General features: G+C 33.5%; 1 protein-coding gene across 1 annotated transcript in view; it reads left to right on the plus strand.

The window, feature by feature from the left end:
* Positions 1-1041: 1041 nt before the first annotated feature.
* gsb-n (paired box protein gooseberry-neuro) overlaps positions 1042-25411 on the plus strand; it is a 31722-nt gene continuing 7352 nt past the window's right edge. Inside the window, exons 1-3 of the mRNA XM_075309967.1 lie at positions 1042-1596; positions 4364-4677; positions 15735-15846. Coding sequence (XP_075166082.1) covers positions 1533-1596; positions 4364-4677; positions 15735-15846 — 490 coding nt within the window. The 5' untranslated portion in view covers positions 1042-1532. The remainder of the gene's footprint in view (positions 1597-4363; positions 4678-15734; positions 15847-25411) is intronic.

The following is a 25411-nucleotide window of genomic DNA, read 5'->3' on the forward strand; positions in this document are numbered from 1 at the left end:
ACTGTTCGTTAAATAAAATATCCTTATAGCAATTTTTATACATTTATAATAAATATCAATAAAAATATAAAATTAAAAAATATAGCAAATAAAATGAGGAAGCACTCTATTATAAATTCTCTGATACATAGTACAGCCTCGCTAATGCACAATAAAAGTTTCCTTGGGACAACTGAAGGCTTAATTCGAATATATCGAGACTACCTACACAAACGGACATACATACGACGTATGTTTATGTATGCCATATAATACATCAACATGGCAACTATTGTTGTAATACAATGGGGACCCAAATAGCAAGGACGGCAGCCCAGTTCCTGACAGCTGCTTCGTTAGCATTCACATTTTTATGTTGATCATTAATAGAAAAATGAGAAAAAAACCTACCACATACTCGTACTACTAGACTCCATTCCTGTTCAGTTCATGACGACGATGATGATGAGGATGGATGGATGCACGGACGAATTTCACGGCGGCAAAGCGGACATGGTGGTTGCCACGGTGTTAAAGTGGTGGTGGTGGCTAAGCATTGTATTCCATAAAGGCTGAACGGTAAGGGACCAGGGAAGTAAAACACCCTTTCCACATGGCCAATCAGAAATCACTCTGTGATCCACACACACTGCTGCAGTCTTACAGATAGAGAGTGAATTTAGCGGATGCACACAGCTACTCTCACCCCCAAAATGCAGTCTCTGTGTTAGATTATCTGAAATCAAGCAAAGGCCATGAGCAGGATAGCCTTATATAGCTCCATATAGCCTAACTCTTCTTTGCTTTGAGAGCAAACCAAGCTTTGATCGTTGCCATTGCTACCAACCACTATGAATCTATGGAAAACTAAAAGCCCAAACGGGTTTTAGTTTGATATCAAATAACGCCCCTTAATCAGAGGCACTGCGAGAGAGCATCGCAAGCCCGCGCTCCATTTCAGCCAACGGACAATCTCGCGCATTTTCTGCTCAGCCACATAATTTAGCTTCATATCGAGCACATCCCAACCATGGTTGGGAGTTTTCAGTGGGTATTGTGATCTTGTCGCGGCTTTATTGATTCACACTCGCGCGCTCTTTAGTTGTTGGCCAAGAGTCGTGCTGTTTCCATTGAAATCGTTTGTTAACGCGTACCGTTGACGGGTTTCAAAAGTAAAACAACAACAAAAAAACGGAACCCTCGGAGTACACGAAAGCATTTGTCGAAATAAATTAAAGATTTACGATAAAAATAAAACGAAAACTACCAATAACGGCTAGCACCCGTCGGTGAATGTAACTGTGAAGCTTGTTTCGAAGCAAAGTGATATGGAAAAATAAACGAAATTAAAAATTTGTTATTTACTAAAAATATTTTTAATATCAGATTGAAAAATCGTAAAGAAGAGCAAAATTGGCCAATTTTAGTTCCTGTATGGAAAAGTGCAATTTGTAGGCCTTGCCGTTAAGTATACAATTTAAGTGGATTATTTTTGTATTTTTAATTTGTATTAAAATTCATCGGACGCCTGGGGATAGAAGTTTTTTACTGAAATGGATATGACTGGAGCAAATTCCTTGAATATGCGACCTTTGTTTGCTGGTTATCCTTTTCAAGGTAAGCTATAGACTCCGAATTGAGTATATATTTGACACTTTCATCTTTCGAAAGCTGTGAAAGATTTCTTGTAATTAATGCCAGATTTTCGATAGATGATGTTAGATTTCGGCACAACATTCTCACTTATCTAGAAGGAGTTAGTAGGTTAGGTATAGTGGCAGCCGGATATTTCAGGCTCACTTAGACTAATCAGTCCATTGTCCCCAGATGATTGTCCGTCTTGAGGACATTTAAAAATCAAATGTACGCATTAAGTATAGATGGAACCGGGAATATTAAGAAATAATGAACTACTCAGTCATTTCTTATAAGGTTCGCATAACAGTGAAGCTCCATAGATATATTATCTAAAGAGTTTGTATCCAGCATGGAATTCAAGGAGTCTATACCTGTTTTACTAAGCAAACATTCCTTGTAATGGCCGTTTTACACTCCTTCCGCTGTCTAAATTAATACACTCTGTCCTGTACAGCCCCATTCTTTCTCGTATTTTGATAATCGTATCGACAGTAATCGCTAATCGACCTCTTGCATTCCAGCATCTCTGCTAGATTACTCCTACAAAAAAAAACGTAAACTGTTTTATTGTAAAAATTAAAACCTCGTATGAAAATTGAACTAAATAATATTCCATTTTTTGGAGATTTTCATAATGCGTTGTTACCATAACGATAATTTACTGACAGTATTAGATTTTTAACTACTATTTACGAAATTCTAACTTCTCATGGAATCAAACATGAACTAAAATTATAGAAAACACATCATTACCATATCAAGTCATTACCATATCAGCCACGGTGTAGTTCATTCTTACTATTTGTGACCAGTATATGCAAATTTTCTTCTGTTTTAAATAGTTTGCATTGAACTCAGTTGATAAAATAGTTGGAACATTTGGTTGAGCTGAGGAAAATTACTTAAAAAATGCTAAAACTAAATTAAAACATAATATTTTTTTTTTTGCAATAAACATAAATTAATTAATTAAACGAATTTTATCTCTGTTTTTTTATTATTATCTTTAGTTTAAAAATAAACTAAAAAAAATATATATTTTTTTGCAATAAGCATAATTAATTAAAAACGATTTTTTTCTCTGTAGCGTTATACCTATCCGTAAATATATTGGTCCAAATTACACCGGTGGAATATGATTACCTCAAACATTGAGAACGTGGAAGATTTATGCCGCAAAAATATTTTTTTCTCGCCAAACATAAAATGCTTGCCGAGATCAGATACATAATTTCGAGAAAAAATATATGGTTGCGACAAACATATTGAATGTTCCCCATCCAAAAACACTTCTTTGAGGTGACCATATTCCTTCTCTGGGTGTGTGTTCGTTATAAGCCATTCTATCTTCTCCCTATAGCAACAGTTTCTCGATGTCGGTGTAATTTTAAATGATCATTTCATTGCCTTGCTTATATACAACAATTATTGTCATTTGGTAGTTATTCCTGGACCTAGGGGCTGTTTCGGCACTTGGCTACGTTATCGTAAACTGAATACTCCCATTCAAAAGTATTTCAATATAATGATTAACTGGCATCGCAACCGTAGTTATTTTATATACGAGTGGTTATATACACAGAAAAAAAATTTCCGTAGTTAAACTAACGCTAAATGTAACTTATTTTTATTGGAAAAAATTATTTGCTTGTAGTTAAATTTTATTATTTTTATCGAAATTTTCCACAGCTTAATGAAATCTTACTTTTTTTAAGTATGTCTCAAAAATTTTATGAACTAAACGTGAGTATAAAGTTCCATGACCGTACAAATAAGTTCAATATGAACTAAAAAAATTTTCGTACGATTCCCAAAAATAGTAAGAATGAACTACTGTATGGTTAAAATGGTCATGAGTTGGCGCCAATGATTTTCTTCTTTACTTTTAGTACATTTTTTCTTCTATGATAGGATGTAATTTCGTGAACTGCAGTTAAAAAGTACAACAGGGCATTAAAATTTCCTGGTTTTAACAACGCTTTGTGGAAATCTCAAAATGTGGAGTAAAATTTAGTTCAATTTTCGTGCGTCGTAGTTCATTCTTCCTATAAAACAGTTCACTTTTTTTGAGTATACAAAACATATTTTTCTTCTGGGTGTAATTTTCGTACCTTAAGAGCCTGTATTTTGATTCCATAACTGCATGCATAGCCACTCATTCAGTTCATTTTCGACTGTGCCTGGAAGTTTCGGCATTATCCAGTCCTCTTTGTGACTATTGCGATAGCTTACATATTTTCTACTTCAATGGTTTTGTTAATTGAGGCATACTTCCATGATAAGTCACAAAAAATTATGAAATACGATATTGAGAGCTTGTGCAGCAATTTTTCGATCTTTAGCCATGATATATGACACCACTATTCTTATGATTTTATACACACACAGTTCCGACAAAAACGAACTTTTGAATAATGGAACCTAATTTAAGGCTACTGGCTCCAAAGAGTATTATTTTGTCGTAGGTTAGGTTAAAGTGGCAGCCCGATTTATTGTCAGGCTCATTTAGACTATTCAGTCCATTGTGATAAATTATTTTGTCGTAGCCTCGAGCCCAATGCTATAATATTATTTATATTATATATTTATATATTTTCAAATATAATAATATAATATTTTTATTGAAGACCATATCTCTTAAAAACATATTCGTGAGGGCAACGCATTAAATTTCATATGAGGACTTTTAAACTGAATTGGAAATCGATATCTGCCACCTTTTAATAATCTTATCTTTCTATTATAGGTCAGGGTCGCGTTAATCAACTAGGCGGAGTTTTCATCAATGGACGACCGCTTCCCAATCATATACGCCTAAAAATTGTCGAAATGGCCGGTAGTGGAATACGACCTTGTGTTATATCACGACAATTAAGAGTTTCCCATGGTTGTGTATCAAAGATTTTAAATCGTTATCAGGAAACCGGATCAATAAGACCCGGTGTTATCGGAGGATCGAAACCAAAAGTGACATCGCCCGAAATTGAGGCACGCATAAAGGAAATGTGTAAATCAAATCCAGGATTATTTAGTTGGGAGATACGAGAAAAACTAATCAAGGTAAGTCCAACCGGGCGTACAAGGACATCAAATAACTGCTGCCTACCCACAGACAACCACAACAATCTCTTTTGTTATAAATTTCCGATTTCCAAAAAGTCACGTGTTGGCCAAGATTGTGTCCAACTTCCGTTTTTTGTTGTCTTCCTAACCCCCTGGTGTCTTTGTTTATGATTTAAGATCAAATTACACCTTTTCTAGAGTCGGACATAAAAATTCAAATCGATTCAAGTGACAAAAGGAATATGCAACATTCATTGAATTAAATACTAGGTGCCACCCAAACCGTTAAGAAACCGATTACGAGAGGCGACAAGGTGCAAAGAATCAATGCAAAATGCCGCCTTTTAACCCTGAGTCGAACTTCCGCCTTGGCACGAACTTCCCTTTTTGTATCTCAGAGACTCTTTTCGTAAGATATTCATGGTATATCCCTGTGTTGCATGCATGCCAAATGCAGTTTATGGTTGTTGACACCTTGAAAACAGCTATGCCTTTGGGCCCGGCCAATGGAAAGCAATGTTTCGCATACATTGAGACACTCTCTCGTACACACATACACACGCAATGGATTCATTTCATTCATAAATACTATCCTTTTATATTAGTATCATTATTGCAACGACTTTGTCTTGTTCCGCTTTTGTTGTATGGCAAAATGTCAATGCTTCATACAAAATTATATACTGTCTTTTTCTTTTTCGTTCTTATTTCTCTAAATTAGCGTAAATGTTTATGGTTTACTTTTTGTTCTTTATTTTGTATTTTGATTTCGTCAGACTTTTGGACGCTGAAAAAGAATTATCGAATGTATGATCTGTGATCATACATTACGAGGTTAGTATGTATACTGAGTATAAAGTGTCGAATTAATTTTGATTTTGAAACCCTTAACTACGAGTACATCATGTGATATGAACAAAAAGTGTAAATTTTAAACTAAAGTTATGCATTTGAGTGAAATTTCACTAACGTGAAAGACTCATGTACACATACGTGTGCAGAAATCTTGCTCATGGGCAACTACGATCGGACATAGTGACTCAATCACAATTGCCAAAAAGTTGTTATAACTCTGAAAACTTTTCTTAACCCCCAGAAAATCCGGAATGATCGAGACTCACAAGTGAATCGTGAGTTTCGCTTGAAATGTACCTAAAAGGAGAATAAACCGGGAATAATGGCATAGGCGCTATTAAATTGGTGTTCATGTCTAGTATTGTTTACATAAGATAACTTGTAAGTGATTAAAACCGTGAGGGTCGTTAATATCACGGTTGCACCCATACCGTACAGAATGATTGAATCATAAATATTTAATAAATTCGAACAAAATAGTTCAGAATTTCTTAAAATTTGTAACTTTAACCACAAATACTTGAATCCTGACGTTCCTATGGCACTACAGATATTTTTGTAATTTTAAATTCCAATTTTTCCTATGAAAAAATTGTGCCAAATAAAATTTCTTGAGTTTGTCGTAAATTATTAACTTATTTTTATGATATCGAATGGGTGGTGGTGGTTCACCCCTTTCCCGAGTGAATTCTTTTAATGAATTTTCCACGGTCGTGATTCAAAGTCGTGATCCCACTTTTTGAGTGTACCACGCGTTTATAGTTTAAATATGAATGAAAAAAGGCGATAACCTAGTTCCAACTACCATTTCTCTTTGTCACAACTAAGACCACACCCAGAGAAGGAATATGATCATTTCAAACATGTTTCAAGAGCACCATGTTAATTTTTTACAGCGACCATGTAGCATTTTTGACGCAAAATATTCTTTTCTCGTCAAATATAACATGATTTCCGAAATCAGATACATAATTTCCGAGAAAAGAACATGGTTTCGACAAACATGCAACATGTTTTCCGTGAAAAAGTAACATTTTGCTCTTGGAGCATGTTGGGGTGATCATATTCCTTCTCTTCGTGCAACGAAGATTTTTTTATTGACATATTAAGGTCGTGAACGCTCGTTTATGAAATCGTCAAAAATCGTACATCCAACTAAAGGCCTGATTATGCATAAAAAAACGGCTCGTAAGCGAACCATAGCGTTTCAGCTGTTTGTTTTTGATATACGACAGCCCTTACAAATGATTACCCAGCGATAACAAAACGTAAACTTTTGTTAAAATTCAAAATAACATATACTTTTCGGTTTCTTAGCGTGAAAAGACGTGTTGTTTTTAATACAAGTACACACAACAAATATCAATTAATTTTCTTGTCAATACAATTAAAATTAAGTTTAAATTTGATCTAACAACGTAATTTGTAAATACAATTACGATTTTAGTAATATTTTGTCACATTAGCAACCAATTTTGTTATATCAACAAAAATTTTGTTTAACTTAAAAATTTTCTTTAACAACAATTTATTGTAAGTTCAAAAATTATAATATTAATTTGTGTGTATTTTGTCTTCGGTTAAAATTTATTTTAAGTTTAAAAAATCATTCACTTAAATGTAAAAAATCAACCTTTTCCCTGCGTCTTCTTGGTAGTTTGTTTACATGCACGCACAGAAAAAAACATGTTTGGACATGGTTGCCGCATCCATTTAATGCTTATCTAGAGCATATAAATGTCACAAAAACCATGTATTTTATCTTTGTAAAAATAATTTTCGAGCAGAGAAAAAGTTATTCTGGCAATAATCATTTAAATGGTTCTCAAATGCCGCAAACATGTTATACTAAAGGGTGATTCTTATGAGGTTAGGATTTTCATGCATTAGTATTTGACAGATCACGTGGGAATTCAGACATGGTGTCAAAGAGAAAGATGCTCAGTATGCTTTGACATTTCATCATGAATAGACTTACTAACGAGCAACGCTTGCAAATCATTGAATTTTATTACCAAAATCAGTGTTCGGTTCGAAATGTGTTTCGCGACAAATTTTGTTCAGCGATGAGGCTCATTTCTGGTTGAATGGCTACGTAAATAAGCAAAATTGCCGCATTTGGAGTGAAGAGCAACCAGAAGCCGTTCAAGAACTGCCCATGCATCCCGAAAAATGCACTGTTTGGTGTGGTTTGTACGCTGGTGGAATCATTGGACCGTATTTTTTCAAAGATGCTGTTGGACGCAACGTTACGGTGAATGGCGATCGCTATCGTTCGATGCTAACAAACTTTTTGTTGCCAAAAATGGAAGAACTGAACTTGGTTGACATGTGGTTTCAACAAGATGGCGCTACATGCCACACAGCTCGCGATTCTATGGCCATTTTGAGGGAAAACTTCGGAGAACAATTCATCTCAAGAAATGGACCGGTAAGTTGGCCACCACGATCATGCGATTTGACGCCTTTAGACTATTTTTTGTGGGGCTACGTCAAGTCTAAAGTCTACAGAAATAAGCCAGCAACTATTCCAGCTTTGGAAGACAACATTTCCGAAGAAATTCGGGCTATTCCGGCCGAAATGCTCGAAAAAGTTGCCCAAAATTGGACTTTCCGAATGGACCACCTAAGACGCAGCCGCGGTCAACATTTAAATGAAATTATCTTCAAAAAGTAAATGTCATGGACCAATCTAACGTTTCAAATAAAGAACCGATGAGATTTTGCAAATTTTATGCGTTTTTTTAAAAAAAAAAAGTTATCAAGCTCTTAACAAATCACCCTTTATTTACATGATAGAATTTAAGACCATTACATGGTCAGGGAAATCATGTACCTGACCATTAAATTTTTCGACTTTTCTACAGGGGAAAAAAGTATTTTTATAGGTAGAACCATTACATGGCCATAAAGACCATGTAAATTTTTTCGTGACCATTTCATTTTTTAACTTTTTCGCAGCGAAAAGAATTTTATGAAAACATTGAGTAGGTACACACAATTTTTATTTTGCGCGTCAGTCGCGTGTTGATTGTTGCTTGTTGGACGGAAAATACGGAATTACTGTGTTTTGTGTTAATTTATTTATTCAGAAGTGGCACGTGGTTTTATGTGAACACAAGAAAGGAAAGTGTAATTGAAAAAATGTGCCTGTTTTTTGTTCTGCATTTTTTTATGGTATAATTTAATTTTATTTGTACACGCAGAGAAGGAATATGATCACCCCAACCATGTTCCAAGAGCAAAATGTTACTTTTTCACGGAAAACATGTTGCATGTTTGTCGAAACCATGTTCTTTTCTCGGAAATTATGTGTCTGATTTCGGAAAGCATGTTATATTTGACGAGAAAAGAATATTTTTGCGTCAAAAATGCTACATGGTCGCTGTAAAAAAGTAACATGGTGCTCTTGAAACATGTTTGAGGTGATCATATTCCTTCTCTGGGTGTAGTTACATGATGCCTGCGTTTATACACTTGATGGGCACGACGTAAATATGGAATGATTACTTATTATTGAAATTGAACCAAAATAGAGTGTGTAAAATTATGTGATGTTTGCTTACACGACATTATAAATACTAATAAACAATAAATTAGTTTTTAAATAAATAAAAATAATGCTAATATTGTGTTTTCTTTTCTCAAGTGGCGTCCTTTTTTCGACGACGAAAAAGGTTTTTTCATAAATATCAAAACATATTAGGATGTGACCATATTCTTTTAACTGGAATAAAAACATTTTTGACGAATACCATAACATTTTAGATCGTGACCATTGTATTTTGATTCAAACAAAATTCTTTTTATCAATATAATAACATTTTAGATGAGGACAATTTGGTTTTCTTAGAACCATGTGCATGGTTGCAGGTGAAAATGTTACATGGTCGCCGCAAAACTAGCTCCTATCATATTATTTTGCTCTTCGAATATGATTGTGACAATCATGTTTCTTCTCTGCGTGTGATTAGCTGTCATATCGTTCGCTTTTTAAATGAGGCTAATCGCCAAAAAGTCATAGGCTGTCGTTACGTTACGATAACGTTACATTTTTAGGTGCATAATCAGGCCTTAAGGTCATTTTTACGCCTGTCTATAAAACCCGGTTCTCGATTTCGCAACGTTCTTGAAATGTTAGTGATTCACTTTTTGATAATAGGACAATGACAAGAAATTAATTCGACAATTTTAAAACATCAAAGGCAGATTTTTATTTACTTTTGAAATAGTATTCAGTTAAAAAAAATATTATTTTTTAATTTTTTGCACAAAATTAATTATTAGATTCTTCAATCGACCCACTCTAATGTCTCAATGTACTTGGAAACATACCTTACCTGTAGAATGCATCAAAGAATATAACCTAAAACATTTATAGGAGGTTTGATTACCGCCTCTTAAATATTAAACTTTTCGTAAAGCTCATCAGAGAATCAATCGATGACAATACAATGATTAAGCGATCGTTGATGGAGTTCACTTATCGTTGAAAGTATTCGCAGGGGACAATATGTGTCACATTTATCAGCAGCCCCCAACGATCGCATTGGTTTTCAACTGGAAAATGAAGCTACTCTCTTAGAAACAAACCGTCGTACACACACACACATACTTATTCATCTCTTCCACATTTCAATCCGTAAAAATTTCCCTCTCCTCTCACCCTGAATGTTTGTTATTATAGTTGAGATTGGTTTTGTTTTCTCTGCTGGTTCTTTCCTCTTCGATGAATGGGCTAAACACAGCCTCCAGGTGCGCTTCACGCTAAATTAGAATATGAGATACGATATGCTACAAATATGCTAGGCTGCAGTTTGATCGTCAATGAAACGGCCGCCGGAGTTTGGCGGTATGTTTTTGTTTCTAAATTCTGATGTTGGGGTGGTGATCCTGCCTGAAGTGATTATCTGTGGCTGCCTGTACGGCATACATACTCACAATTGCTGAATACTTAATTTATTTAAGCCAGGATCACCACAAATCTGATGTGGCAGGGCGGTTAAGTGAGCATTGCATAATAAAATATGGACATGCAATATTTACCAATATTGTTTGTATAAACTGGGTGAATAATACATTTTGACATGATCCATTTAAGAATAAAACTATTTTCAATTGTAACACGAGACATGAGGCGATTTGTACTCATATCTTCATTTTACAGTTTTACAAAATTGGGTTATTGATTGTTAAATACACGCAAAGAAATAAAACGTTGTGAAAACGCACTGAAAAAAATATTGTCGTGAGGTCAAAGATTTCATATCTTTAAAATACGAATGCAAATTTTGCTTAGCACGGAAGACGCAATTCTCTACCATAAAGTTTTTTTCCTTGTCCAAAAGTTGATAAACTTTTCAATGAAGTCGTATTATCCTTATAATTAAGTGATTTCACTTAAAAATGGGTATCATAACATGAAAGAAAAAAATTTTGGGCTAAGGTCAACTTGACTTTAACTCAGAAAAATTCTTTACATTTAATGAAAATGTCTTTAAATTTTTTGCCTTTTTGCATCTTGACTACAAAGCAAAAAATCTTTCAAATATAGGACATATTTTTCAACACTTCATTTTAAAGACGTTTATTACTTGAAACATATCATAATTTCTACTGGAAGTCAAGTCTTAATTTGGAAAATAAAGTTGTCGTTAACTCGTTATTAAAGGACTTTGATAGCATATGAAGAAAAAAAGCTGAAAAGGCGAAAAATTAAAATTTGCTTCCTAGAAGCAAGTACACAAAACCCAAATTTAAAAGAGAATTGTGTCTTAAAAGTATCCTTACTTGTATTCTCCGCTTCTTTGGCTCGGAATCAATACCAATATTTTTAAAGTAAAGACAAAATCTTTGGAACCTGGCATGCTTTTTTTTCAGTGCGGGTATAGCAAACAATGTTATTTTGCTGCCGGTTTTTGTATCCCTCCGTTCTTTTTTGATGAACGAAAACTGAAAATATGACACATCTTGATGGTTCGTGGTAAATATGTAATATAGTCCTATGCAATGTCAGCCATCCTAAATTGACCCTTACACTCAAACAAAGTTTACTTGGATCCTAAGTTTTTGACCTTCCCCTAAGGATTTTGGTATTGATTTTTACAACCTATCTGGTTTTACGACCTACAATGGTTACTTCAAAGTAAAAAATGTTTTTTTATTTCCAAAAAAAAAAAAAAAAAAAAAAAACTTTAAACCAAAGATACTAAATCCTGAAAATAAGACTCCGTCTATATTTGAAGTGTTTTATCTTAAATCTAAAAAATCAATATTTCAATTACTTTACTCTTTACTTTAAGGAACATTTGCCTTAGTTCAAAAACATATGGTTTTAATATATCGTATATCGTTTGGAAGAAAGGGAGCATCAGCCGTTTGCAACTAAAGTTTTTTGTTTTCTTTAAACGAAGTTTTTTTTAATCAGTTTGTGTGTGCATTACACACTGTTCTATAAACAGATACGCTTTACTACACTGAAAAAATATTGTCGTGAGGTCAAAGATTTCATGTCTTTAAAATACGAATTCAAATTTTGCTTAGTATAGCAGACGCATTTCTCTAATATAAAGTTTTTTTCCTTGTCCAAAAGTCGATAAACTGTTCAATGAAGTCGTATTGTCCTTATAATTAAGTGATTTAACTTCCAAATGGGTATCGTAACATGAAAGAAAAAAATTTTGGGCCAAGGTCAACTTGACTTTAATAATTCAGAAAAATTCTTTAAAATTAATGAAATTGTCTTTAAATTTGTTGTCTTTTTGCATCTTGACTACAAAGCAAAAAATCGTTCAAATATAGGACATGTTTTTCAACACTTTATTTTAAAGTGGTTTTTTACTTGAAACATAGCAGAATTTCTACTGGAAGTCGAGTCTGAATTTGGAAAATAAAGTTATCGTTAACTCGTTTTTAAGGAACTTTGATAGTATATGAAGAAAAAAAAAAGCAGAAAAAACGAAAAATTAAAATTTGCTTCCTAGAAGCAAGTACACAAAACCCAAATTTAAAAGAGAATTGTGTCTTAAAAGTATCCTTACTTGTATTCTCCGCTTCCTTATATCATAGAGAAGTGAGAAATATATGAATGGAGAAGATGCAATTATTTAAAAAACCATTGTTTTGCGAAAAGAAGATTCCAAATAATAACCGTTGGTCTAAAATTTCTTTTGAGAGGAAAAAGTTTTAGTTCTTAAAACTTAATCACCGACCCCAATTGTCTTATTTTCAAATTTCCCGACATAAATTAACAAAGGGATTCAGACAAAATACAAATTCGAAGAAGCTTATCGTTTATAGACTTTTTGTGATAAAATTTGACTATTTTGCAGGATCTGAGAACTGCCTCAAAAAATTTATTTTCTGGCTGGTTTCGTCTTCCCTCATATATTACTGATTTCCATGTGGTTTGTTTTGTTTTTCTGTAGGACAAACAAGTTTCACCTTTTGTCCAGTCGGAGAATCGGACCGCGAACCATACAGTTTGTAAGAAAACACACTATCCAATGGACCAGGTTCGTTCTTTGGTCTAACATTTAGTTTCAGGGAAAACAATTATTTTTTCGTTTGTGTATAGCAAAGTTTTCAACTACAAAGAAACTGTCATTTTTTTTTTTTGCCACGAAGCAAAATATTTTGTTTTCGGTGTATGTGCATACCTGCTAGATGATAAATATAAATATAAATAAAGGTGTGATATCTTATGACCCAATGAGTGAATTTACTAGCAACAATACCAATATGTTATGATAAAATTGTTGATGGCAACGAATAATTAATTAAGTATTCTTTTAGACTAAAGAAAAAACTAGACGAGTCATAATAAATTTCAATATAACATTCATTATAGGAAAAATATTTAATGCTAATGGGGTACGCATAGCGTTTTAAAGGAAAATTATTCAAACGGGCAATCAAAGGCAATCACTGTGACCATTATTTTCTAAAACTTTAAAATACAATTTTGCATTCACACACAATGTGCACATCTAAGTTTACTAGATCTGGTCAACTCGTTCCCAACAACCCACACACTTTCCCATATAACGTGCATTGAAAATTTTCCCATTCATTGAAATACAGGATATTCACATAAAGACAGATATTTAGAAGCTCATGGATTTTAAAGCTAAGTGTGCTCCTTGGGATTTCCACCATTTGTTGCCATTGAAAATGTCAGACTAGAAAAAAAGAAAAGTCAAGCTGAAAGAGCAAGACATGAGCAAGTCTAAATCTCTTCTATGTTCATTGGGATTTATTTCCACTTGTCGAGATTCACGAGGGACTCCTCAAATCTAGCCTAGGAATAGTTAATGTTTACAAGTAATCACTATTAGCAGCAGCTTCAAAAGCTTTGCTAGTTATTATGGTGGTACTACACATATGTATGTATGGAGTACTATGTGGCATTCTATTATGTCTGCCCGACAGGCTGCTGGCCAGTTGTTAGTGTGTCGTATGTCATGTGGGGGCCGCTGGCTTGCTTCTAGAGCATTGCAAAGAAAAAGGTGGTCTCCATGATCATGTCCAAGTGACAGCTTATCTTGTTTTCTGACAACATAGGTTCGGGTTTGTCTTGAGTTTTTTTCTGTGCACCAGTATTATTTGTTTGGTCTTAAAATTCCATTTTCTGGTTTGAATTTAACAGAAATTCCCTCATATCGAAATATCCACTACGATATAAATGTGTGTTATGATTGAATGTCTGTGTGTAAATATTACATTTGTGTGAGTGCTTGTTAAACATAAACACTTATGTGCGTGTGAGTTTTCATGCAACGCGTTATGTTTAACAAATTCAATTGAAATTTAATTAATTAGTTGACAGTTGGATTGACACTTGGCCCGGTATGAGTGATTGTTAATGGGTTAATAGCTGTGTTGCTTGCCTTCCCTGTTTCTTTTCTTTTGGGTAATTTTCTTTTCGTGCCTAATTCTGATGAAAAAGAAAAAAACGAAACAAATTAGATGAGATTTTGTTTTGATTCGGAATGAGGGTTTCATTCTGAAACGGTATTCATGCGATGGTGGTTCTTGCGGATATCCCTTCTTGAAAAAACATATTTCTGAAATATCCAGTTCCTTTGATTTTAATGCCCCATGGCTATTTAGAAAAAGATAGTTCATATCCCTAAAGTAAATGGGCTTTGAGAAATATAAGATCTGGATAAGATATGCAGGAGTTACCTCGTGATTTTATGATGCTATATTGAAGACATTTTATTTTTTAATGCGACCCAAAAAAAATGTTTATGCTCCCTATTGATGTGAACATTCAAAATACTCTCAAACATTCTATTTGAATTCAAGAAAATATTATTTTCTGTATAATACACAAAAAAACTTTCTGAGTGTTAAAAGGATTTTTATCACGTCAGTAGAAGGGATTTTCGTATTTGTAATAAAGTCCAAATTATGTTTTATTATGGGATCCACCGTGGTGCAATGGTTAGCATGCCCGCCTTGCATACACAAGGTCGTGGGTTCGATTCCTGCTCCGGCCAAATACCAAAGCGGTGGATTATCCCACCTCAGTAATGCTGGTGACATTTCTGAGGGTTTCAAAACTTCTCTAAGTGGTTTCACTGCAATGTGGAACGCCGTTCGGACTCGGCCATAGAAAGGAGGTCCCTTGTCATTGAGCTTAACATGGAATCGGGCAGCACTCAGTGATAAGAGAGAAGTTCACCAATGTAGTATTACAATGGACTGAATAGTCTAAGTGAGCCTGATACATCGGGCTGCCACCTAACCTAACCTAACCTAACCTAACCATGTTTTATTTTAGGACTTCGTATTATAGACTTGAAATTTTCTTGAATCATCTGTTCTTCGCTTTGTTAATATATGTCACAGAGAAAATGGAAAATTCGATAAATGGGATCTGTATCCTATTTTTCAGTATATAAACACTTCACTTGAGGACATGTTTTCTTACTTTGTTTTCTCAAATTATGATTCTTCCACACAAACCGCGTATTTAATTTAAAGTCAATCTCTAAATGATATCGAAGTCAACTTTTTTGTACGGTATTGGTGCACTGCTTTAGCTCATACAGATCCCAGTGATGGCATTATTTCCCTTTTAACTACCATCGACATTTTCAAACTTTCTTGGATATTTTATTTAAATTTTTAGAAATGTAAAATACAACTATTTATGCTAATTTTCTCATTTGCTATCTTGTCTATATCCACAGGAAGGCTTCACCGATCCGCCCTCAACGTCATCGATAAGTCGTTTGTTAAGGGGTAATGATCGCAGCAGTGATGACGGCCGTAAAGACTACAGCATTCATGGCATACTTGGCGGTAAGTTTCCAAAGGGAAAATCTTAATATCAGCATGAAAAAACGAAAAAAAAAACACAACAGCTCAAAATTGGGCTTAATTAATTGAAACACCTTCCAAAAGTCAACCAAAACGCAAACACACACTTGTTTGTCCCTTCAAATATTTGGATATAATGGCATGTTGAGATAGATAACCAAGATCGGTATGCTCAGAGCGACAGAGAGGGAGTGAGAGAGTTGGAAAAATAGAAATCACTTTTATTGATCAAATTATAGATCATTTATTTGATAATTTGAAAATCATCATCAAATCATTTGTTGCACAAATCAACAGCCGGCGGCATTTAGTCTTTGATCGTCTTAGAGCAGCTCACAAAAATCAAGCCAACCCAAAAAAATGCCGGTTTACGTTTTAAATCTCCTCCACACGCATGTACAGTGGGTAAAGGTCGTATAGTGCCTTACGACTACCACTAAGATGGTAAAGGTTTAAACGACAGACAGATGTACGGACAGACAGCCATCTGTATCTTACAATCGGATCATGATGCTTTAAAGATTTTTCTTCCCATTAGGTTCTCATCACCAAAAGAAAACATACAACCAGAAAAACTCCAGTCATATAAATGTGTAACATTTACTCTGCCCGTCAAAGGCAAGTGTTGATGATGACACCTTAGAAAATGATAATGATTCGTTTGTTTTTTTTTTTTCTGGTTTGCTCTACGCCAACATCATCGGCAGCATTGCTTCCATCTCAGCCGTAATAAGCCAAATTTCGAAAACTTCAGTTTTCGTTTATGCCCGTGTACCCTTCGCAGTCTTGGAAGTCACTCGTCCACAGAAACAGAAATAAAACAGGCTAATTCTATAAATATGCAAAGTCATGCGATAAACGATCTATAAAAAATGTCTATTTTTCTCTCGTCTCTCTGAGGTTTTCTTTGCCATAGAGGCACTAAAACGATCGAAACAGTATACTCGCAGACAGATACACAGACTCACACTAATAAAACACTTTGGAGATTCACAGCTCGAACATAAAAAGACCGATCGTGTAAAAGTGTTAATGACCAAAAACGCTTGTTATTGTTAAGAAAATTGAGTAGAAAATTGTGTTAAAATTATAACAAAAAAAATGAAGGAGGAGAAGAATGTGAATAATAGTAATAACAATAACTATCCACTATAACTGCCCGCCATCCAAAACCAAAGTCAAGGCAATCAAACCGATCATCGGAATTTGGATCGATCATTAATTACCTCCCCACCCAACTAAGCCCAATGTATTTGTGGGAGAATGAAATGAGAAGGATGCCGAACTATAGAATTTACACAAAATGTTCCTTTGACTTTTTTTCTATTGTCCCCCAGATCAAAGGAAATATCGTCTCATACATTCAGGGCTAGACCAGGTTATATCACCTAAAACAACAAGTGATCATGTTTTGCAAATAATGCCGCCTTGGCTTTTACATGCATTCGCATCCTATTTTCCTTTTCTTTTTTTTTTCTCTATGGGAAAAATGTTAATGTGGCCTTCAAGAAAATTGTGACAAAGTCGACTTTAACTCTCTGTACTGTTACACCACGTCAATGGATGAATTGTTATTGTTTTTCCATACCAGGTTTACTCTCTTCTTGGCTTTGTCCAGCATCAATGGCAATAGGCGATGAATGAATGGATAACAAAAAAGAATGCTCTTGGCCCCGGTAACGGTGACAATATTTTGACATTTTGGAAAGGCTCAAATGACGCTAAATGACCTTGTTTGTCGGCATTTTTACAAGCAACCAGTATTGGCAGCAATTGTTGGCAAAACAATTCACAAAGACTATTAAGGCCTAACAGTTGCAATAGAATAACAATAAATTAAATTAACAATGGAAGTCATGGGATATTCCCATAAAACACTTGGTTTTTTTAACTACGTCATCTTTTTGAACAGACGAGGGAGTTAGTCCGCTGCTGTGGAGCGATGTTTGGTATCCTTATAAAACCCCTAAACACCTAGTCAGCTCTAGTTAAACTCCTCACAAATATAAATGGTGACCCACAATATATGACACGTCGAAAAAAGGTCCATGTCCGCCTTGCACACAGATTCCATGAGCTAAATCCAAAACATTTAAACTATTGCAACTATTAACCCTCTAAGGCCCAAGGCTGCTTTATATGGTCTTCATTAAAACGGGGGGCTTTTAGTGAAATATGACTAAAGATAAAAAATTGTTTATACACTGTTAGAAAAATATGTTTTTCATATGTTCCGATATAAACAAAATGTGTTTCGGGCACGATTTTAAACCACAATATATTTAAGTGCGAACATGTAATGTTCCTAAACTAACACTAAATGTTTGGGACATCTATGTTAATATGTTAGAATATATTATGTTTGGGGTATCAATGTTTCATAAAAGTCATATGTGTGAATACAAACATATATAAATTTACAAATTTCGACTAAACATACATATGTTGTGATTTTTTATTCAAAGCGACAGAGAGAGTATAGAGAGAAATAGAGATGGAAACCGGGAGAGTTGACAAAAGATATCAATATAACACAGCAAAAGAGTCAAAAGAGAACAATTTCTGTGAAACCGCTTGTACGTTGTTTCGGAAAACTGTTTTATGATAAGGCCAAAAATTTGATATGTTTAAGTCTAAATATTATTTAATTTGAATAAAGAGAATATACATTCTGAACCAAGAGAATAGACATTTGAAAAACAAATAGCTTATGTTTTCGCCTTGAGAGCAGCATTTTATGTATGTGTGGACATGTGTTTTGTTTATCATTTTGGCAAACAAACTTTAGTTCCTCTTTATTAAAAAGTAGTCCACGAGGAGTTGACGGACACCATCAAATATAAAAGCGGGCATTAAGTTCGAGTTTTACAGCTAAAACAATTTAAAAAGTTTATTTTCTTTAAAATGAATTATTAAAGAAAAATAAAAGGAATTTTAGAGCGATGGTGTTAAATGCTAGTAAAAAACTGTTCACTCCTAAATAAATTTATGTTTATATTATAAAATTATGTATGTATGTTTATACTCGACTCCACGTTCTTCTTTTGTTAGTTTTTGAATTCCTTCCAAATTTTAAAGTTTTGTACAAAAACAGTTTTTTATTACAAGATTGTTATTTTTGCAATAAAAAATAATATTTTATCCAAAAATCAGTCAATTTCGTTTATATCAAGCACTGTTACTGACTATAAATCTTTAATAACACACATTTCGAAGTTTCATTTAAAAAAAAATTAATATAGTATAAATATAAATGTGTAAATTAAAAAAAAAAACAAAAAAAAATGTTCGGTCGCAGCAGGGATTGAACCCACGACCCTTTGCATTCAAGGCAGACATGCTAACCACTGCTCCACGTGGCAAACAAATGTATGTTTCTGTTAAATAATGTTATGTTTGCATGGGCTCGTGGGCGCTGCAAACTATGCTATATAAATGTAACTTAAAACGATAATTATCTACTGGTGACTATAACAGCTACGTAGCCCAGTGGATAGTGTGTTGGCTTACAAACTGTATGGTCCTCGGTTCGATTCTCCGTGCAGGCGAAAGGTAAAATTTAAAAAATTTATAAAAGTGAATAATTTCTTCAACATTATTTGTATTACAGAGAAAGGTTCCAATAACTAAAAAATTTCGTGGAAGTGAAAATTACGAGTATGTTAGGGAATGAGCACAATCGTGTTTGGGAAAAATTCTTCCAAGCATATAATATTTTTGGCTCAAAATGCTTCCAAACATATAATATGTTCACATAAAACAAACATATTAATGTTTCGGCAGTATGCAATAATATATGTGCTTCCTGCAAAATATGTTTGGAACATATGTTAAAGAAGCGATTTTTTTTGAGCGTGTAATAAAACAAAACTTAGTTAATACTATACAAGAAACTTTACAGCATGCGCTGAAGTCTACAGCATATATCTTTCTTGGTTATTTGCCTTGATTTTCTTTAATTTTTTTAGGGCATTAGAGGGTTAATATGGTGGTTATTCTTGAATTCTCATTGAAATATCCTCGGAAAATAAGTAAAATCGTAGTTTGAGAACAAAACAACTTATTTTAATTAAGAATTCTCTATAAGTGGTGAACCAAACTATGTGACACCCAATTCACGAGAAGTTTCCTTTGTCCATTGTGGGATGTTCATGGGAAATAAGTAATGTAACAAGTTTTAAAGCAGAGGAACACAACAAAATTCTTCAAAAATCTCTCCTGACAAAATTTAATAGATTTCTACGGCCTTCTTATTTCAATGTTAAGTAAATAATTTTCTTACCATTAAATCAATTGAAAATGAGCCATCTATACCTACAGAGTGTGGGGTACAATGACAATGAGCCTCCATCAAAACCACAACATTATTCTGTCCATGAATTGCTTTTTCTCTATGTTAATGCTTTGCGTTTTTTTCTTTTCTTACATTCAATACCACATGAAAAAAGTGGATTACATTGATTGATGACAATACATTGGACTTCCACAATATGATAAGAAAAATTCAGATCTATGCCTGAAGTAGTTGAAGTTCTCATTTGCTTAAAAAAAGCATCGTCCTTACCAAATGTTGCTCACCCTATTTTAATATTTATTTTTGAAAAATTAAAAACATTATATGTTAAAAAATTTATTTAAATAAGTGGCTTATTGGAGTATCAGAATATAAAAACAAAAACATTTCAATACAGTGTTCTTATTGGTACAAGAAATTTTACGAGCTAATATAACTCATTTGAAGCAATCGTTGGTTGTCTACACGGACGAAAAAGAGTGTTTTTCATATGTTTGGGTGTAAAAATTATATGTTTGGAACTCAAATTTTTTAACACAATATTTTTGAGTGCAAGCATATAATGTTCATAAACTAGCATAACATGCTTGGGACATATATGTTACTATGTTAGAACATATTATGTTTGGGACATAAAATGTTTGTAAATATAATATGCTTAGATGCAACCCTATATTAATTTGGAAATTGCCTATAAACATATATGTGTTTAGAAAGAGAGACCTAGAGAGTATGCTGCAAGAAAAATAATGGAAGTAACCAATTGGCGCCTTAAAAATATATCCACACAAAGAAAATTTCACTAAAATTTATAACTAACAATGCATGCCCTAAAGTGAAACATAATATGTTTGAACAATACAAACAATATTTTATTTGCACCAATCCTGAAAATATATATGCTTGAAGCAAAATGTGTTTGGGGTATATGTTGCAGAAGCGATTTGTTTTTTGAGGTTGTAAACACCTATGTAACTATGTTAGTTCTATTGGGATTGAGCCCAAGAACTCATATTGGGAGATCGGTCTATATGGAGGCTGTACCATCCCATGGACCGATACACACAATATTCGGCATATCTTTTGAAATCCATTTTCATGAAAATCGATTAAAACTGCGGTTCCTACACGGATGAACAAGACTGTTTTTCATATGTTTGGCTATAAACATTATATGTTTGGAACACAAATTTTTAAACACAATATTTTTGAGTGCAAGCATATAATGTTCATAAACTAGCATAACATGTTTGGGACATAGTATATGTTAATATGTTAGAACATATTATGTTTGGGACATGAAATGTTTGTAAATATAATATGCTTGGATGCAAACATATATTAATTTAGAAATAGCCTATAAACATATATGTGTTTAGTAGCTTGGAGCGCTATTTAACAGGGAGCGATATTGAATTAAGTTGGTGGTTGTTGCTTGTTATTACAACATTTACATTTTATTTTTCCTTGGGCAATTGATCAGCTACTTCTTTGATCCTTACAAACTGTGTGGTCCGCTGTTCGAATCCCCGTCCGGCAAAAGGTAAAATTAAAATAAAAATAAAAATCATACAATTGAATAATTTCTTCTACAATGTTTGTATTACAGGAAAAAGGTGCTAAGAACTAAAAAATCTCGTGGAAGTGAGAAAGATGTGGGGGAATATACAATTGGGCAGAAACAAAATTTTGAGCATTCAGGTCGAAAACCTATGTTGTTAGCACCTATATTACCTGTTTATTTTCATAATTCATTATGATTGTAAATAAATAAATAAATAAATAAAATTTTGAGCACAATATTGTTTGGGAGAATTTTTTTAAGCATATAATATTTTTGGGTGCAAAATGCTTCCAAACATATTATATGTTCACATAATAACATATTGTTTTTTGGAAGACAACATTATTGACTTTGGATGCAAAAATACAAAATGTTTGGAACTTAGACTACCCAAACATATATTGTTTAGACCAATATGCTTTCAAACATATTATATATTGGAAGAGATCAAACATATAAATGTTTGGGCAATACCCAAAAATGTATATGCTTGAAGCAAAATATGTTGGGAGTATATGTTACAGAAACGATTTTTTGTGAGCGTGTAGAATTTTATTTTCTCCCCACCCAAGAATAACATTTTGCTCTAGGACTTGATCTCATATTCCTTCTCTGCGTGCACTGAAAAGAAGCATGTCCGGTTCCAAAGATTTTGTCTTTACTTTAAAAATTTTGGTATTGATTCCGAGCCAAAGAAGCGGAGAATACAAGTAAGGTTATTTTTAAGACAAAATTCGGATTTTGTGTACTTGCTTCTAGGAAGCAAATTTTAATTTTTCGGCTTTTTTCATATGCAATCAAAGTCCTTTAGAAACGAGTTAACGACAACTTTATTTTCCAAATTAAGACTCGACTTCCAATAGAAATTATGCTATGTTTCAAGTAAAAAACGTCTTTAAAACAAAGTGTTGAAAAACATATCCTATATTTGAACGATTTTTTGCTTTGTAGTCAAGATGCAAAAAAACAACAAATTTAAAGACAATTTAATTAAATTTAAAGAGTTTTTCTGAATTATTAAAGTCAAGTTGACCTTATCCCAAACATATTTTCTTTCATGTTATGATACCCATTTTTAAGTGAAATCACTTAATCATAAGGACAATATGACTTCATTGAAAAGTTTCTCGACTTTTGGACAAGGGAAAAAACTCTATATTAGAGAAATGCGACTTCTATGCTAAGCAAAATTTGCATTCGTATTTTAAAGACATGAAATCTTTGACCTCACGACAATATTTTTTTCAGTGTGTATAAAGCATGCTCTTGGACAAACTTATTGTATCAACCGCATTAGCGCAGTGTAAAAATGTACAGATACAAAACATAAAGGCAACAATTAAAACAGTAAGCAAAGGCACAAAAACTTTGGCTACCAACGATCAATTGATCTTGGTCATTGACAAAAGACACGTTAAGCTGTCTATCTGATGTGTAACTCTCGCATCACAATGTTTGTTAAACTTTTCCCTTTTACTGTTTCCATTTTCAAATGTGTGTCATATATGATGTGTTGGCTTGGGTCATTCTTCAAAGAGATTCCAGTGAAAAATCCCACATTATAACATGACAGTTTAAAGTTTATTTTTTTTTTGTTAAGGGGTAGCAAGATATTCCGTAGGAATAACACGAAAGAGATCCAAAATTCAAATTTGTTATCAATATGAATTGGACATGAAACAGCAATCACGGGAGCCAAAAGCTTCCATGGGACCATTTGACCTTACAAACAATTGACAACAATGGCCCTATAATACACCGCATACATCCATCTTGCTATCCATACCCAGTTGATAATAAATCAAAATCCCCCTGAAAATATAGCAGCAATAGACAGCTAAACGCAGCATAGACCTACACACTTAGCCATACCCATGCTAACCATGCAGTTTGTTAACTCAAACAGTAGTCAGATTTTAAACATTTGAATGATGTTAAAATTATGGTAATTTTGTCGGGGTTATTCGAAATGTTTTATTAACTTAAAAGCCAGCAAAAAACCAATGAAGCAAAGCCACTGACCAAAAAAGGTGGATGTAATTTAATATGGCATTAATAAATTGATATCTGATACTTGCTCGCATCCGACTATCAATATTTAAACGCCTATTTTCAACACCTCTTTAGAAGAGAATGATAATGGTGCTTAATTTCAATTAGCTGCTGATGATGACCATAGTCCCATGGGAATGCGTAAAGTACATGATAACAAAGTTTTTCGTTTTATGTTTAGTTTAACACTAATTCTTATATATTTTTACCTTTATTTAAAAAGCTATTCATTTCAGATGAAGTTATTAAGTCGCAAAACTAATCGTAATTCATACATACCCCTCTATCGAAAAACAAAGAAATCTATAAAATATGATATTTATGGATTAAGTTGCCATAAATGTTTTGTTATCTTGTTTTGGTAAATTAGCGAAGCGGCTACTGTAAACTACACAAAATATTTTGGGGGTCTTTTTGATCAATGGTTTATGTGTCACTAACTCAGGCGAAATTTGCCACTTCCTTCTGTATTTAACGTTGTCAATATCAGATTGGACGTAAATATTTTCATGAATAAAATGACCTGATATGTTGGCCTAACTTAGAGTTGATTAAGTCATAGTAAGTCTTCTTACACTGAAAGAAAAGTTTTCTTTTGAAGCTAATAAATTTTCTTTAAAAGCAAACAAAAACAAGTAAGGAAAGTCTAAAGTCGGGCGGGGCCGACTATATTATACCCTGCACCACTTTGTAGATCTAAATTTTCGATACCATATCACATCCGTCAAATGTGTTGGGGGCTATATATAAAGGTTTGTCCCAAATACATACATTTAAATATCACTCGACCTGGACAGAATTTGATAGACTTCTACAAAATCTATAGACTCAAAATTTAAGTCGGCTAATGTACTAGGGTGGAACACAATGTTAGTAAAAAAATATGGGAAACATTTAAATCTGAAGCAATTTTAAGGAAACTTCGCAAAAGTTTATTTATGATTTATCGCTCGATATATATGTATAGAAGTTTAGGAAAATTAGAGTCATTTTTACAACTTTTCGACTAAGCAGTGGCGATTTTACAAGGAAAATGGTGGTATTTTGACCATTTTTGTCGAAATCAGACAAACATATATATGGGAGCTATATCTAAATCTGAACCGATTTCAACCAAATTTGGCACACATAGCTACAATGCTAATTCTACTCCCTGTGCAAAATTTCAATTAAATCGGAGCAACAAATTGGCCTCTGTGGTCATATGAGTGTAAATCGGGCGAAAGCTATATATGGGAGCTATATCTAAATCTGAACCGATTTCAACCAACTTTGGCACGCATAGCTACAATGCTAATTCTACTCCCTGTGCAAAATTTCAACTAAATCGGAGCAAAAAATTGGCCTCTGTGGTCATATGAGTGTAAATCGGGCGAAAGATATATATGGGAGCTATATCTAAATCTGAACCGATTTCAATAAAATTTGGCACACTTGACTATAGTACTAATTGTTCTTCTTGAGCAAAACTTTTAGCAAATTAGGATAAAACTCTGGCTTCTGGGGTCATATAAGTCCATATCGGGCGAAATATATATATATGGGAGCTATATCTGATTTCTTCCAAAATCAATAGGGTTCTATTCTGAGCCAAAACACATACTTGTGCCAAATTTGAAGTCGATTGGACTAAAACT

This window comes from Haematobia irritans, chromosome 5 (genome assembly GCF_050003625.1).
Source record: "Haematobia irritans isolate KBUSLIRL chromosome 5, ASM5000362v1, whole genome shotgun sequence".
NCBI classification, from domain to species: domain Eukaryota; kingdom Metazoa; phylum Arthropoda; class Insecta; order Diptera; family Muscidae; genus Haematobia; species Haematobia irritans.